The sequence below is a fragment of the Balaenoptera musculus genome, chromosome 8 (genome assembly GCF_009873245.2).
Source record: "Balaenoptera musculus isolate JJ_BM4_2016_0621 chromosome 8, mBalMus1.pri.v3, whole genome shotgun sequence".
NCBI classification, from domain to species: domain Eukaryota; kingdom Metazoa; phylum Chordata; class Mammalia; order Artiodactyla; family Balaenopteridae; genus Balaenoptera; species Balaenoptera musculus.
This window is the reverse complement of record NC_045792.1, coordinates 47,874,126-47,890,394: the sequence shown is the minus strand read 5'-3', so window position 1 is coordinate 47,890,394 and position 16,269 is coordinate 47,874,126. Positions and strand designations below refer to the sequence as shown.

At 40.4% G+C, this 16,269-nt stretch overlaps 1 protein-coding gene across 18 annotated transcripts in view; it reads right to left on the bottom strand.

The window, feature by feature from the left end:
* Window positions 1-16,269, bottom strand: part of DLG2 (discs large MAGUK scaffold protein 2) — a 2,039,030-nt gene that overhangs the window by 138,161 nt on the left and 1,884,600 nt on the right. For 17 of the 18 annotated variants that reach the window (XR_005020917.1, XM_036860586.1, XM_036860590.1 and 14 more), the window contains one exon: window positions 11,794-11,908. Coding sequence is in view for 17 of the 18 variants with exons in the window: in XM_036860586.1 (XP_036716481.1) it covers window positions 11,794-11,908 (115 nt within the window). In the remaining variant the exon portion in view is untranslated. Of the gene's footprint in view, window positions 1-9,331; window positions 10,170-11,793; window positions 11,909-16,269 lie in introns of those variants that run through there. The other variant, XM_036860602.1, reaches the window with a different exon arrangement.

Below are 16,269 nucleotides of genomic sequence, written 5' to 3'. Positions count from 1 at the left end.
GTCTTGCAGCCTCTGCATGTAGGAAATCACACATGGAAAGGACACCAACACCCAACAGGTTCCAGTGATTTCCAAAGTCCTTTGAGGCACTTTTATATATTTTCTGAAAAATTTAGACCTGAGGAGCAAGGAGAAGGGGTAGTAACTTTTGCAGAACAGGAAGACTGTTTTGCAGAACAGTGTACTGCAGGTGCTAACTAAATGTGAAAAAATGACACCACTTAACTTTTGAAAGATTTCCTACAGTGGAGAGTGATGACTAAAAGTAGGCCGCTGAAAGCTCAGAGCAAGTGGAATTTCAAGGTCCTCAAGCACTAAGAGGGCTGAAAGATAGTGTTTCCACAGATCCCAAAAGCAGAGGTATGGATACTTTATACAAAGTACTCTTTTAGGTAAAAGACAAAGCTTGGCTCCTTGAAAATGTTCCCAATGCTGATATGGTGTTTCTTACACTTGCTGCACTATTTACTAAGGGAAACAAACATGCCTTCAGCTTTGAGCGAACTGTCCTAAGCCAGGTGTTAGCAGGACTGGCATCACGGGTGTGGGCCTGCGTGATTGCAGAGTCCCGCACTTAGTATTATGCTCTGCTCTCACTGTCTTTACATTCTAATTTTTGAATGTGGAGCCCCATTTTCACTTTGCACTGGGCCCCACAAATTGTGTAGCTGACTGTGGGTCTCAGGCTGCATGTTCCCCCACATTCGGGGCACAACGTATGACAGGCACTTCAATTGTGTTCTTTGATGTGGGGCTTTACCTGGCTAGGGCTATGCAGGCTGCAGAATCTGCTGGCAGAAGAGGGGCAGAGAATTTGTTCACACTGTTGTCATGGCCGCAGCTCAGGGGGTCTCGCTCAATTTAACCACAAATCCGCATGCTCTGGGCATCTTCAAACTAGAGTACAGGATCTAAGGTGACTATGATATTCATTCAGCTGCCCATTTGACATTTAACAATGCATAAGTAGTTCTATAGAAATAATGCGGTGTGTTACGTGGCAGTAAATGAAACAGGAGGCAAACATTAGACAAAGATACATGTGAGTTGTGGGTTCACACACCTTTAAAGAGAGTAGACTGAGGCAAGGGCTTGGTACTACTCTATGCTTGGAGAAAAGAGTAGATAGTTCAATACTTTGAGCCACAGATTTCTTATCTGAAAACTGTGGGAAAACAATACCTACTTAACAGATATTTTAAATCAAATCAAATCAAATTTATGAAAGCCTTTCAATAAAGCCACGTGGCACCATAGGTAGGGGCAGAGGACAGCTGGCTTAAATTCTAGGCCCAGCTTAGCCTCTTATGGGTAAACTTCAAACCTGGTCTCCATTTTCTCTTCTTTACAGTGGGGCTAAAGCTAGCACCTATCTCTTGGGGGAGCGGGGGCTGTGAGAATTATATAAGATAATCCATATAAGGTGCTTAGCAAACTGCCTGGCATAGAATAGGATGTAATTATAATTAGCTGTTTATTATTAGGAAGTATTTTAGAAGAACTTGTGGATGTTTATTATTGTTTCTGTTCTTATTGATTTCCAATAAAAAGGAAAATGGATTTGAAGTCTTAACCTATATTAAATATGGCATTTGTCTAGCTAAATGAGTTTTTAAAAAAAACATAGTTTGAGACAATTATCACTACTGAACAGGACGGTTTATTCATCCGATCAAGAAGAGACAGGGACCTCTGTTAGGCAGGAACCATTTGCAAGCCATGAGGTAATTAGGTAAAATTTTAATTAAAAGTTAAATGCTCTCCAATCTAGCAACATCCGTAATTCATTCACTTGATGGATTCAGCAGTTACCGTATGCCAGGCCGTGCAGATACAGACTGTAACTGGGCAAATCTCCATTTGAGAGGTGCTCACCATCCGGTGCAGGGGACAGGTGAGTCAAGAGGCGGGCAGTGGAGAGGGTGTGAAGGTTAGAAGAGAGTTTACATGGGGCAGAGGAACACAGAGGAGCACGTGCTTAACTCAACCAGCATCTACGAGTCACTGGTGATTCTCCCAGTACCATCATGCTTAACCTTCATGTTCAATTGATATCAATTCAAATATCAATTTGAATTAATATTCAAGAAGTTCGGGCTTCCCTGGTGGCGCAGTGGTTGAGAATCTGCCTGCCAATGCAGGGGACACGGGTTCGTGCCCTGGTCTGGGAAGATCCCACATGCCGCGGAGCAACTGGGCCCGTGAGCCACAATTACTGAGCCTGCTCGTCTGGAGCCTGTGCTCCGCAGCAAGAGAGGCCGCGATAGTAAGAGGCCCACACACCGCGATGAAGAGTGGCCCCCGCTTGCCGCGACTAGGGGGAGCCCTCGCACAGAAACGAAGACCCAACACAGCCATAAATTTAAAAAAATAAATAAATAAATAAATAATAATTTAAAAATATATATATTCAAGAAGTTCGTTCAATAAGTACTTAAAGATTTCCTATAATGTGTCTGGCTCTGTTTCAAACGCTGAGATGAAAGGACCAATGTCCTAAGTTTATTCCCTTGTTCCTAACCTAATCTCATGATTTAGGGTGGAGATTACCTCAATTTTTCCATGCCCTCATCTCTCACCTGTTCTCTCCTGTGAACATTCTGTGTTGTGCCTTTTATTGTTCTGCCCTCTTTTGTAGCTAGAGCTGTTCAGATTGTTCTTGGAAGTAGTAATTTTGGGCTAACAGGCTAAAGTACCTCCTCTGGAGATGTGAAATTTCTGGAAATATGATTACCATGGGGTGGGGGTGAGGATCAGAACCCAGGTTGGTAGAGTGATTCTTGAGTGCCTTCAGGGCAGAAAAGATGCCCTACTAATCTTTTTATTTCCCAAGGCATAGTATAGCATAAGATGGATGGTTGTGGTTCTGAAACAGTTTTCTGGATGAATGAGTGAGTGAGCAAGTGAATGAATGAGGGTCTGCCATTAATAAAAATGATATCTGATTCTAGATCTTGGGATAGAGGGATAGATAAAAAAATGTGATGGTCAATGGTAGGGTCGTCCATGGTACTATTGTCCCCCTTCCTATAGAAATCTAAAATTTAAAAACCTTTTAAAATCGGGGCCAGCCTATGACTTTAGGTGAAGGAGAAACCTCCACCAGATCCCCAATGACTCCTCCTCCTTTCTATTTCTGGCACAAAATTAGCTGCCTGAAGACAAAGCCTTTTGTTCCACAATTAAGGATGCAATTAAAAATGCAAATGCCTGAAAAGAGTGCACATAATGCTAATGAGTCTCAAAGTATAAATGAAGAATCAAAATCTATTCCGCTTTAAAGGAGGCACCAGCTTAGGACGCAGGGTCTGAGCAATGGAAGGGGTAAAGGTCCTCCCGTTTACCTAACGGGCCCATCTGGCAGGCTCTTTCATAGACTTAGTTTAACTTAATCCTAACAAGCCTGTGAACCAGGTATTATGTCCATTTTGTAAACGAGAAACTCAAGTTTCAGCAATTGAGCAACTGTGAAGTCTGGACCAGATGCCAGGTCTACCTTGAGGAAGTCAGTATAAAGCATAAACCAAACAGAAGGTCTATCAATATGAACGTAACCTCTGCCCCTACAGGATTAACTTCCTCCTCACTGTACTGTAGTACCGTGGGCATGGGCTCCAGTGAGAGACACCCCTGGGTAGAGAATATGGCTTGGCCACGTAGCACCATGTATAGGTTATTTTTCCTTCTACAAGGTTCCTCCTCTGTAGAACGGGGATAATAATCATAATTATGTCATAGCACTGTTATAAGGTTTAAGGTTTAAATGAAGTCAGGAGTAAAGCACTGGTAACACAAGCTCTGGCCTCTCAGTGTGGTTCCAGCTGCCTATCCTGACTTTGCAATGCCCTCTCCAGATCTCTCTGGCTTCCCAAGTCTAGACTATCTCCAGACTTTCTGCCTCATTTTGTTAAACTGTTTCAGGTACCTGGTCATGTCTCCCCCAATAAGATTTTAAGAGAGATAAGAAACTCTGAATCCAAGGTGCTACAATACATCGTATTTCTGAAAGAATAAATGATAATTTTGCCAAATAAGAATATATGAGTGAGTGAATGAATGGCAGGCAGTAAAAATGCCATTGTAGGCCAGCCCTGTGCCAAGCACTGGGCAGGGAATGCACACAGGATTGAGACATGTCCTCTGGGGACAGCTGCTGAGAGCATGTTCGTCCAAGGTTGGAAGGGAAGAAGGTAAAAACCTGACTTATAATAAAGTTCACAGATTTCATGGCTTTGCCTTAAATGACCTGGAGAAATTCATAGCCAAGTGAAGCTGGAAGCAGCTTTGCACTGGAGCAAAGTTCCCTGACTGGCTTTATTCCACATTCTTCCTTTGCATCCCCAGGTTACTGACCAGCAGTACAGTGGGAGAAGGAAGTAGAGTGGAAGGATGTGTTACTGTTTAAAGAAGAAGAAGAAAAAAGACCAGGGTCTCTTACTTATATGATGATGTTGCTTTCCCCTCCCACCAAAATCAATCAGGTAAGAACATCTTTCCTCTAGAATGAAAACCCATCAGGATAAAGAATCCTGGGTGAGATTTGTTTGCTCAAGACTTGCTTCAATGTAACTCCCAGTCCCATGTCCCTAGAACAGGAAGATTAAGGGTGCTGAGAACGAGAAAATGGATGAAGTTCACCCTGAACCCAGCCCCTACCCCAAGTCCTCTTGCTAAGAGGGTACATACAGGCTGTGTGTCATGGTCTAAATGTATTATTGAATTAGGCCTCAGTTGAAAGAGGGTCACAGAGTTCAGCAGGCAAATGAAGCAGCCTGAAAGGCCCTGCAGAGCCCGATGTGTCCTGGAAATCCCAGTACCAGTAGGTAGTTCCTGCGTCCTCAGGACACAGCCAGACTCCACACGCTTGGTATTGGGTTTCCGTAGGACTGACTGCTCAAAGGTCTTGGCTTATCTTCTAATTTTTTTCTTTCACATCTGTATAGGAAAGAGAGTCTAGGAATTAATTCATCCAACAAATATTTACTAAGGAGACTTCCTTATGCCAAGCACTGTGGCATAAGGCACTAAGGATATAATAAAATTAAGACATTAACTGGGATTTGCAGGTCCAGTATTGATGGTATTGCCATTTCAAGGAGCTTTCCCATGAAGCTGTAATAAAGACCAGAGTGATCACTATTTTAATAGCTGAGTTTTAAATACCAGTGGTCTTCTGGGTAGATTTCATTGTAGGAAGCCTTATAGGCATAATGTAAAGATTAAAATAGGTTAATAAGTGCAAGGCATATAACACATGAGGTATCATAAAAGGACAGCTACAATAATGATCTGCATACTACTTGAATTGCCTGCAGATATGGACAGTGAGAATCCCGAGGGAAGGAGGTCTGTGCTCTTACTCATCTCTGTATCCTTAGCGTCTACGGCAGACTGGTATATTGTAGGTAAGTACGTGAAACCATGTTTGTTGAATGAAAGAATCAATGCCCTGATGAATCTATGTGTAAAAACCTTATGTTAAACAATGGGGCAGGAGGCAGACCTCAGCATTTGTTATATTATGTAGCCTTTGAAGCAAAAACTGTCAAGGAAAGTAGAAAGTTTGAGTTACCAGTTTAAAATGTGGACTTAGAAGCACTGTAAAAAGAGGTAAATCCTTCAAATTCAGAACAGAAAACCATGAGCAGGGGGCTTAGAGCAGCTGAAGAATGCAGAGGAAAAATGCAAGAAATTGCGAGGATAGGGACGCTGATAACACCCATGAGGAAGTGGAAGGGCCACGTGTAAGCAAGGCAACCCTTTCTTCTTAGCTGTGTCTCCAACTGAATTCCTTTTAGATTCTGCCTCTGGACAGACCCTTGTGGGGGATGAGAAATGCCTGATGAGTTGACAGAGCTGGGCACTCTGGAGCCATAGAATCCTGGCCTTTCCCTTTGGCTTTCATGGGGTCCAGAGGACTGAAAACATAAAAGGTCTCCAGGAAGTCTATCCTCTTTCCCTTGATGAAGGAAAGCCAAGGCACAGGGAGACTCACCCACTGCTGAGAAAAGTGTCTCGTTCACAAACAATTCTACAGTCTCTCTGTCCTGCAGGGGACAGGTTGCCTTTCTAATAAATGATAAATACCACTGACATTAATCAACTGCTTCGTATGCGCCAGGTATTTAAATTCACCATTTTACTTAATCCTCACAACCACTTTGTGGTATCTTATTACTAATTTCACAGATAAAGACGCTAAGGCCAGAGAGACTGACTTGTCCAAGATCACTGAGCTAGTAAGTGGCAGAACCAAGATTCAAATGTTTGCCTGTCCAGCACAATCCAGCAACCGTGCTCTTAAATAAGCACTGTTCTCTACTGCCTCACACACAGGACCTGAATGTCTAGCTCACGTCCAGTCCCGTTCTGTGAGCTTGGGGGCAAATATTTAACTTCTCTGAGTCTCACTTTCTTCACCTGTAAAACAGAGGAAATATCCCCTGATTCTTCGAGGTGTTGCGAGAATCATACGGGGAAATATACGCCAAACACTAACATAATGGGTGACCCACAGAAGATGCCTGACAAACATTTCCCTCCACTTCTACTTCCTCATCTATGCCAGGGAGAACCGCCTTCCAAGTTGGCTAGAACACCAAGGGTCTGGGGATCCCAGAGATGCTAACTATAACGCAGTGAAGATGAGTTCTCCTGCCTGTGTACTGTGTCATCTGCCTGGACTGCTCCTCCTTGTTTACTCCATCTGCAAGCTGTAGATCACAACCCATTAGTGAGTTATTAAATCAAGTTAATGAGTTGTGACCTCCACTTTTTAAAAAAAGAGCAAGACAGAATGGAAAATAGCAAAGTTTACTGTACATAAAACGTATACTTTAATGAAATTTTTCTTTCAGCTTTATGTGCATATGTATTTACCGGGTCATGATGAATAATGTATTTCTTACTTTGAGTAAAAAGGTTTGAAGGCCTCTGGATTAACTCATATAAAATCTTCAAGAATCAATTCAGATATCCTTATATAAGGCAGCAGTAAAGGTTCTCGGCCTTTCTAGAGCTAACTTTTCACACCACACTGCACTGTGATTGTCTTCCCCTCATCTGTCGCCCCCACTAGATGTGAGTTCCTTGGGGACACGAAACATGACTTCTACTGCTGGGTCCTCAATGTCCATTATAGGTCCTGGCACAGAATATACACTCAAAAAATGCTTGACGAATGCATAAATAAATTATAGTAACTGACTAAACATAAATTCACAAAATGCTCCAAATATGAAGCAAACAAACAAACAAAACCCAAATTCACAACAGAAAGCTCATTCACTTAACCCTCAAAATCGATACCTTTTATTAACAAATGAACATGGGCCAAGTTTCTCTTTTATATTCTTTCCTGGGACCTTTTACTCCCCATTGGTGGACTTACCTGCTTTTCTTTCTTCCCCTCTCCATTCTCCCAGTGTCCTGGGTGCTCTTGCTCTCTTTTATCAGAAGAAAGGATCTCTCTTTAGCCATTTGCACTTCTGTGTGAATTTAATCCCCTGTATCTCTGACCTTTCTTCATAGCTTTTAGATATAAAGGTGCATTCCTATTAGTAGCAGGAAAAGCCTTGTTCTGCTATAGGGATGCATTTAACAACCGATGAGAAGAAGGGGAGTGCATATTTTAGAGGTAGGGAGACCTCAACCTGCCCATATGGGGAGCCCCAAAGTACATGCAACGAAACCCGAAACCCGTATTCCAGTGGTTCAGGAGCCCAAGTGAATCTATGGCTGAAGAACTGATAATGTACTTGTGGAGCATTTTGAAAAATATTTTATTCAAATTTTTAATATTTTATTTACTTTTAAGGTTCTACAACTACATATGTTTCACAATGCAGGAAATACACAATACGCATAGATCATTAAATCAAATAGATGCAAATCACTAGCATACAACATGTACAGTATTATCATTAGCGACAATCAACTCCATTTGCATGGCACTACCAAAGCACTTCAAGCACCTTACAAAAAAGATTAAAAGAAGGAAAATGATTACAACTAGATTGGTAAATAGAGAGGGTTGGCTCAAGTTTACAACACCGCCTGGCTCAGATGTGCTAGTTCCCTCCCTCTCTCTTCCACACTGTCAGGCAAATAAATCGCCATCACCAGGGAGGACCACTTCTAGTAGGGGAATGAGGCCAACTTCTGCGCGATCCTGAGAAGACACACTCACTGTCTTGGACACGGTCAGCGCAGGGCTGATGTTGGGAGTGTGAGGTGTGAGAGAGAGAGTGTGTGTGCGTGTGCATGTGTTGTGTACATAGGGAAGAGGAGGTAACTCCAAGCGAAAGGGTGGTTTTGTGGTGCAAACAAATGTTCTACTAAGTCAGCTAAATTGTTTACTACAGAACAAAGAAGCTGCTTGTTTTCTGGTTTAGGTTTCAGCTTCATGGAAAAATATGAATAGTACTAAAGAAATCCCCTATGAAATCCCCATAGTACAGTTTATCCTGCGTAAAAACCCCAAAGAGGTTTCTGTTTGAATTTCTCCTCTCAACTAATCTACTCCTTAATCCAAGAGTCGGCCACTGTGCTGACGGAAGCACACTGGGATTCACAGCCAAAGTGCATTCAACAGCTGATACGCATAAGCTGAGCCCTGGGCAGGTGGAGTGATGTGGCACTGGGAGGCAGGACATCTAACTCTGCCACCAAATGGCTGTGGGGTCCCGGGCAAATCCCTTCCCCCCCGGGGCCTCAGTTTCCCCTTCTGCAAATTCAACAGTGGGCCTGGTGACAGCTAAGGTTCCAGCCCTAGAATTACATAAAGCTGAGCAGAATAAAGAGAATAATACTCCAGGGTGTCATTCTCAGATTAAAGAGACATGCTCACCATCTGATGTTTATATAATCAGAGAAATTCCGCTACTGATTTATTCTGAGACAGCAACTAGCTGACTTTTCTAAAATAAGCACAGTCAACTGGCACTAGTTCTATTCAAGCGATCTGGATGAAACAAGCATATCTATGAAAATCCTATAGCTAAAACTGGTGTAAAACAGACAAACAAGCAAACATACTGAATCATTTTTAGTAAGAATCCCCTTTAGGCCTTGCCATTTCATTTCATTTCATTAATTAATGAAATTAATTAGCTAATTTAGGTTAATTTATCACATTGCATGAGAACAAGGCCAGGGGATCTTGTAAGCTCCTTCCCTCTGATTCCACTCTACTCCCGGTCCGTATCTTTTTCAATTCTCTGCCTCTAAAGTCATTTAGATACTGAGGTCGGCCCTCTACAAGACGCTCTTGGTATCTTGTGAAGAAATAATTTGGGAAAAAAAAAAAAGAAATAATTTGGGAAATTTCCCATGAAGTGTCAGCTATTTTCGAGCCTCATTTACAAGTAGTTCCTCCTCTCGATATGACCTCCAACTATTAGAATGTTAACAAGGTAACATTCTTTATTACCTTAAGTCTTCATCTCTTTTGTATGTTATAGTTTTATTTACCATTTTAGAGAATAAAGGTCTGATTCTGAGTAACACTACTATTTCAAATAAGTCTATTAGTCTTATATAATAGCATCAGGGCACTTCATTTAATTTTCCTAATCCTCCACAACTTAATTAAAAGGACTAAGCTGTTACCAGTATATTTTTGGCAAACTCCTTCCAGTACATTGACATTTTTATGCATTCTATTTTTTAACAAGATACCAACAATATGGTAATGTTTCCTTCCAGTTTTATTCTATATAACCATTCCATTTTTATTAGCTGATTTATCTCTAACCTACTAACCTAATTGGCTTTTCCTAATTTGCTACCCAAGACTAAAACATTTCAAGATTAGAAAATATTTTATAGCACAAAGAATAGCAATACAACACAAGTAAGGAGAACAGAAACAGCTACTTTCCATCATATTTGTGACGTCGCTACAAGACATGTTCTAGGGTGGTCCTCAATAGTTCCTTTCACAGATTACACAGAAATGTATCAAAATAATCTTCCAAAATGCAGTTGAACAAATTTGGGACATTGATATTCTGGGGTTTTTTTATTTTAAATCTCAGGACTTCTGAGGTACTGGAACTCCCTGGAATAAGAAGGGACTCTATGCTTGTCAGAGAGGCCAGCAAATCAAGGCCTTCGAGAACCTGCCGCCTTCTGGAATCCTGCTCCCTTCTTGGCCCTGCTGTGCCTACCTAATACACACAAAAGATAACTTTATAGCCAAAGTGGAACCAACAGGACAAGTCAATCCAAGTACATAAATTAATGTCTATAACATGCACCTCATGTCAAGAAAAGACAGTGAAATTTCAGATCAGGAGGATATGACCCTAGGTGGGAGTCAGACCAGATCCTGAGGGAGAGAGAATACAGTAAGGATGGGCATGGTTCCTCCACTGATACCTGGATTCATCTGCACCATTAACTGGACATCACTCTCCCCCTTTGGCTGTTAATACTTACATTATTATTATTGTAAGTCATCATTCTTCTTAGTTGAATGATAGTGGAATGAGGAATAGTTTCCAATTGGAATTCGGAAGATTTTCCTAGATTTTATGAAAAACTAGGAATTAATCCTTTAATATGACATAAAATCCTCAGAGAAATATGGTGAATTATTATTATTATTATTATTATTTTTTAAAGAATCAATTTTATTTATTTTTGGTTGTGTTGGGTTTTCATTGCTGCGCACGGGCTTTCTCTAGTTGCGGCGAGCAGGAGCTACTCTTCGTTGCAATGCGTGGGCTTCTCATCGCGGTGGCTTCTCTTGTTATGGAGCACTGGCTCTAGGCGTGCGGGCTTCAGTAGTTGTGGCACGTGGGCTCAGTAGTTGTGGCTCGCGGGCTCTAGAGCGCAGGCTCAGTACTTGTGGCGCACAGGCTTAGTTGCTCCGCGGCATGTGGGATCTTCCCGGACCAGGGCTCGAACCCGTGTCCCCTGCATTGGCAGGTGGATTCTTAACCACTGCGTCACCAGGGAAGTCCGTGGTGAATTATTTTTAAGAAAGAACTGGATACTTCAAATTCACTGAGTTTTTACAGTTTGCAAGTGTACAGTTTTCTGGGGTTTTTTTTCAAGTGTAGTCAGCACTGATGAAGTATATTTTGGGAGGAATATAGAAGGCTTATGCTAAGAGGTGCATGTTATAGTTGAGTGATGATGGATCTTACTCAAGAGTTAACTATAGGGATGAAAGACCACAAGGCATTTCAAGTTCAATCAATCATCTTTTTTCTGGTAAATTAATGAGTTTTGTCAGGCAAGGAACAAGTAACTTTTGTGGTTTGAGAATCAACTGGTAATGAGATGCCACAGAAGAAAGTCATTCTACCAAAACTTTAAGAAAAAAACCACATAGCTCTTTGAGAGAGTACTTCTGATTTCCAATCAATACACCAGAGTTAATGCATAGATGTCAAGCAGGCCAGGAAGCAATATGAGAATATTTTCTTCCCATATTGATGGTAAGCAAATGTCCAGGGCTTTGGCCCACATATTCAATTTAAGATGTATCAGAACTGAAAATATTTCTTCTCATTATTTTTACTACAACCTATGCTAAGAACTTTACCCTGGATCACAGCATGGTCAAAGAACTTGTTAAAAGCAGGGGCCTTTAACTAATTTAACATAATTAATGACATTTCAAAAATTTCTTCAGAATGGTTAAACTTAAGGTCTTACAGTGGTGTATTGACGAGCGTAGGTTAGTCAAGAACACATGTCCCGTTGCTATAAGGCGTCACCTTTGTCTCCCCAAGCTGATGGCTCACAAGTACAGATCACAGTAAGAAATACACTGTTGCCTACCTGACATAGAGAGAGCGTTTCTGATTGGTTCGCAGGGACCCGGACCCGGAGCTCATGCTGTGGTTCATCATCTGCTCTCGTAGGTCATGGATTTTGGCCTCAAATCGAGCGTAATCTGGGAATGGAAACGGAGGTGGCAAATTTGGTTCTGTGCCTTCAGCAAGTTAGAAATACTGCACACTCAAGGCAACCCTTCGTCCCTGTTGTTGGTCCCTTTGCCAAGCCATGGGGAGATGCACAATGCAAGAATGGAGGAACACAGAAGGTTCACTTTCATATTATTTATTCGGAGACATTCACAAGAGGGAAAGAACAAACCAGTTACTTCCCAAAAGGTAACTCAAAAACATACCACCACCAAATCCCAATATATGAAAAGTCCATGGGGGAGGAGGTGGGTGTTTTTATAAATGGGCTACACAAGGTATCCTTGTTGGTGACGGAAATGTTTCCTGTCTTGACTGTGGTCATGGATACAGGTACTTGCACGTGTGATAAAATGGCACAGAACTCACTACACACACACACACACACACACACACATACAAATGATTACAAGTAAAGCTGGGAAAACTGGAATAAATTTGATGGATTATGTCTATGTCAACATCCTGCTTGTGATAGCATGCTACAGATTTCTAAAATGTTACCACTGGGAAAAACTGAGTAAAAGGTACATAGGATTTCCCTGTATTGTTTCTTACAACTGCATGTGAATCTATAATTATCTCTAAATAATAGGCTTAATTTAGAAATGAGAGGGTAAAAAACCCCAAAAGTTCATGGGATTACCAATAGTATAGGGGCTGAGGTGAGTCTCTAGTTACCCTCAGCCAGACAGACCAGAGTATCAAGTGTTTGGTGATGAACTGTGTAAAAAACGCCATTTAATTTTGCTAAGTTTTTTTTCCCCCTGGGGGGCGCTTAGAAGCTGATTACTTGGGATCATACCTCAACTTTGCCTTATAGCTTTAATATAAAACATCACATGCCAAACTTCATCAATTCTAACACACACAATATATTTAAATCAGCTTCTCAGGAGATCAGGGTTAGAAAATAGTAAATCTATTTTAGAAACATTCAAAGAAAAAATATATGGGTCTAAAAAAATCAAGGAAATATAATTATTAAAATACGCTATATCATCACAGGAAAAAATTTTTCACCATATCAATCCAATAAAAATAAAGAAAGAAAAACAGGTTTTAAGACACTTAGTAAAACAATGAGCATAGAAAAAGAAATGGCTTTTGAAGTTTCCGTGTTCTTGATCCCAACTTGGTCTGTCACCTCCCTGGCACAACTGTGTCTTGCTTTCGGAGAATTTAAAGTATGAAGAATTTTCACAGAGGTCCTCAATACATTTCAGAAAACAATGTGATTTTCAATTCAATTTATTCATAACTTTTCACAAAAACAAGAATGACTAAATGAATATAATACAATATGATCTACTTACAGTGTACTTCAAATTTTTTATAATAAAAAGTTCCAAAAAATTAAATTTAAATTCAATTTACTGAATATCCGTTGGCTGTTGTGGCATGGAATTTCATAAAGAAAATGATTTGACCTTGGTTTTCAATGATAGACAACAATAAATTCTGAATGTTAAATATTTTTAAAGTTTAGTGCTCTACAGACAACACTAACTGACGGGAAATTTCTGGTGCTTAGGCGAAGTCTGATATTACCTAGATTTGGAAGACTTCCTGTTCAAAACTTCTCTTTGAATAATTAAGTCCTAAATGTTTAAATAAGCAGAATACCTATTTAACCTAAAATCTATTAACCATAATTTAAGATATTTATTTCATTTCATTCTAGCAGAGAGAGAAAACATTTACAACCATAAATATGATGCTATATGCAGATTTAAATCATTCTGAGCAAGTCATATTTTCTTGCCATCCTATTAATATCCAATTAATATTTATTGCCAGCCACATGGCAGATGCCGTGCTCAGGGCTTCACAGGCATTATTTCATTTCTTATTTACATTACAAAACGAAGTCCATGGATGTTATAAAAATGTGAACCATATAGAAAAACACAGAATAAAAAATGAGAGGTCCCCACCCCCCCTTCTTCTCTCTCACTGCTGTCCTTCCCTGTAGCATAGCCTATAGGTACATAGCTGGCGGGTGCTGGACTTCCGCAGACATTTCTCAATTCATTTGAATATATACATACTCCCCCACACATATGAGATCTTAATTATATATTATGCTAATGTTTTTTCCTCCCTTTTTAACAGCGTAACTTGGATCTTTTCCTACCCTCTCTCAAATAATAAGTATCATGTTTCTTAATACCCTTAATTACATTCCACAGTTTAGACTATAATTTATTTAACAATTCCCATATGACAGCCTTTGGTGTCCGACAGGGATCTTGGTGTACGTGAGCACATTCATGGCAGGTCTGTACAGCACTACAGCATGAGTACCAGTCAAAGCTTTGCACAGAGTCACACAGCCCCCATTAGCATTTTTTGGAGAAAATAATCTAGCCTGGAACACAGAGCTGGAACTCTCCGTTCCTTCTGAGCCATGCTCCACACTGTCACCAGCTAAACACCACGCATCGCCCCTAAGAATCACTGAATCTGCCGTCTGTTCCCAGGACAACACCTTTACCATTCGATGACTTTATTATCATGACAAAAACCTGAAATCCCACCTCCAACCATCCCCCCTCCACCAAAACACCTAATTCAGTGCCAGTCCTTGACTACATACGGCCACTTGGCTACTTTACTGTACTTATCACACCAAACTGCAGTCCTTTGCATCATTGCTCACCTTCCCCATTAGACTGAGCTCACCAAGGCTTTCCCTGTTCCTAACCTAGTGTCTGGTATGCAGGAGGCATTTAATAATAGGTGCTCAATAAACATTTTCTGAATGAATGAATGAATAAATAATGAATGAGGAAGTGAGCAGAACTGAAATGAATTCAGTTCTAAAATGCCTGTAGGACTGAAATTGCCTGTTTTCAATATTAAGGTTTTTTTTTTAAATGAAGAAAAACAAGATGCTTCTCCTCTAGGACTTTTTTTTTCAAGGCTAATTATTCTGCCTAATTTCAAGGCTTTACTTCTGTCTAATTACGGCCACTCCCAAATCCCACTGTTATTTTTACTATTCTCTTGGCAGTCTCTACGCTCTCCCCATCTCAGCCATGTCATACATTTTGGAAACAGTTTTCTGATACTTAACTTGTACGCGATCAGCACTTTATTCGGCTCTTCCTGTGTTCTCCTTACTGTATGGCTCATTAGATCCCCAAAATGTTTTCTACCATCCTTTTGAAATGTTTATTCTACATCGTATTCTATGGTGTTTACATTCCCCACTATGGATGGGGAGGTATTACATTGTGTGTTGTATTGTATTGTATTGTATTTGTCTTCATTGGAATCCATCTTGTTCTCAACTTCTCCACTTTGACAATCATGTTAAACACAAATCCTGTATTCAGAAGTGTTTATCCCTCTTTGCTCCTTTTTGAAAAATAAAGCTTTACAAGTAATTTCATCAAAGCAAAAACAGTAAGATCTGAGTTTACAAATATAAATGGTGTGTGTGTATGCATGTGTGAGAGAGAGACAGAGACAGAGAGGAGAGGGGCTATGTCTCCAGCCTCTCATAGATAAACAAGTTTAAAGTTAGAAATGCTCTAGAAATAAACAAGAAAGTAGATACATAAATTGTGAAGTATGCCTTCTTTATGTTTTGCAATAGTATTAAAAACTACATTTTCAACAAGTTAAAAATCTAACACTACCACGTCCATTTAATCTTAATTCCCTCTTCTTTCCCCAAATGTTTCATTCACATCCATGCCCTCCCCTTTGGGATATTTTCCAATAAATTCCTAACACTCAGGAGAACATTCTAATGAGATTTTAAAGTGCTCAATCTTTATATATTCTAAAGGAAAATTCATGTTTACTGAGCACCTGCAATAGACTAGTTTCTGTGCTACATACTTAAAAATTATGTTATTTCTCCTAACAAAGCTCTGAGGTAAGCATATTATTTTAGAGGTGAGGAAACAGGTTCAGAGAGGTTAACTAACTTCACCAAAGTCACAAAGCTTCTAGGTAACAGAGCTCATTGGACATGGAGCTAGAATTCAACCCTGGATCTCTGTGAGGTCAGTCTGTCTCCATCACATCTTAGTACCTATTAAAACACCACAATTCTCCCTTAGAGCCTAAGGCCTCCTCAATTCTCTACCCCTCCCTCCTAAAATCTCACTCTCCTTCCTTTCACCTACTGTATTATGTGCATGCTGGTCCTCTCCTTTATTGTCCCATAAACTCCTTAGAGAGTGGGTATGCCGCACTCATCTCTGTTTCTCCAACCTCAAGGTCAATCATTCCTCCTTCCCTACACATGGGATTGTACTAGGTGCCTGGCATATAGTTTTGAAAAAGAACCTAAAGGAGTTTACTTCTTGAATGG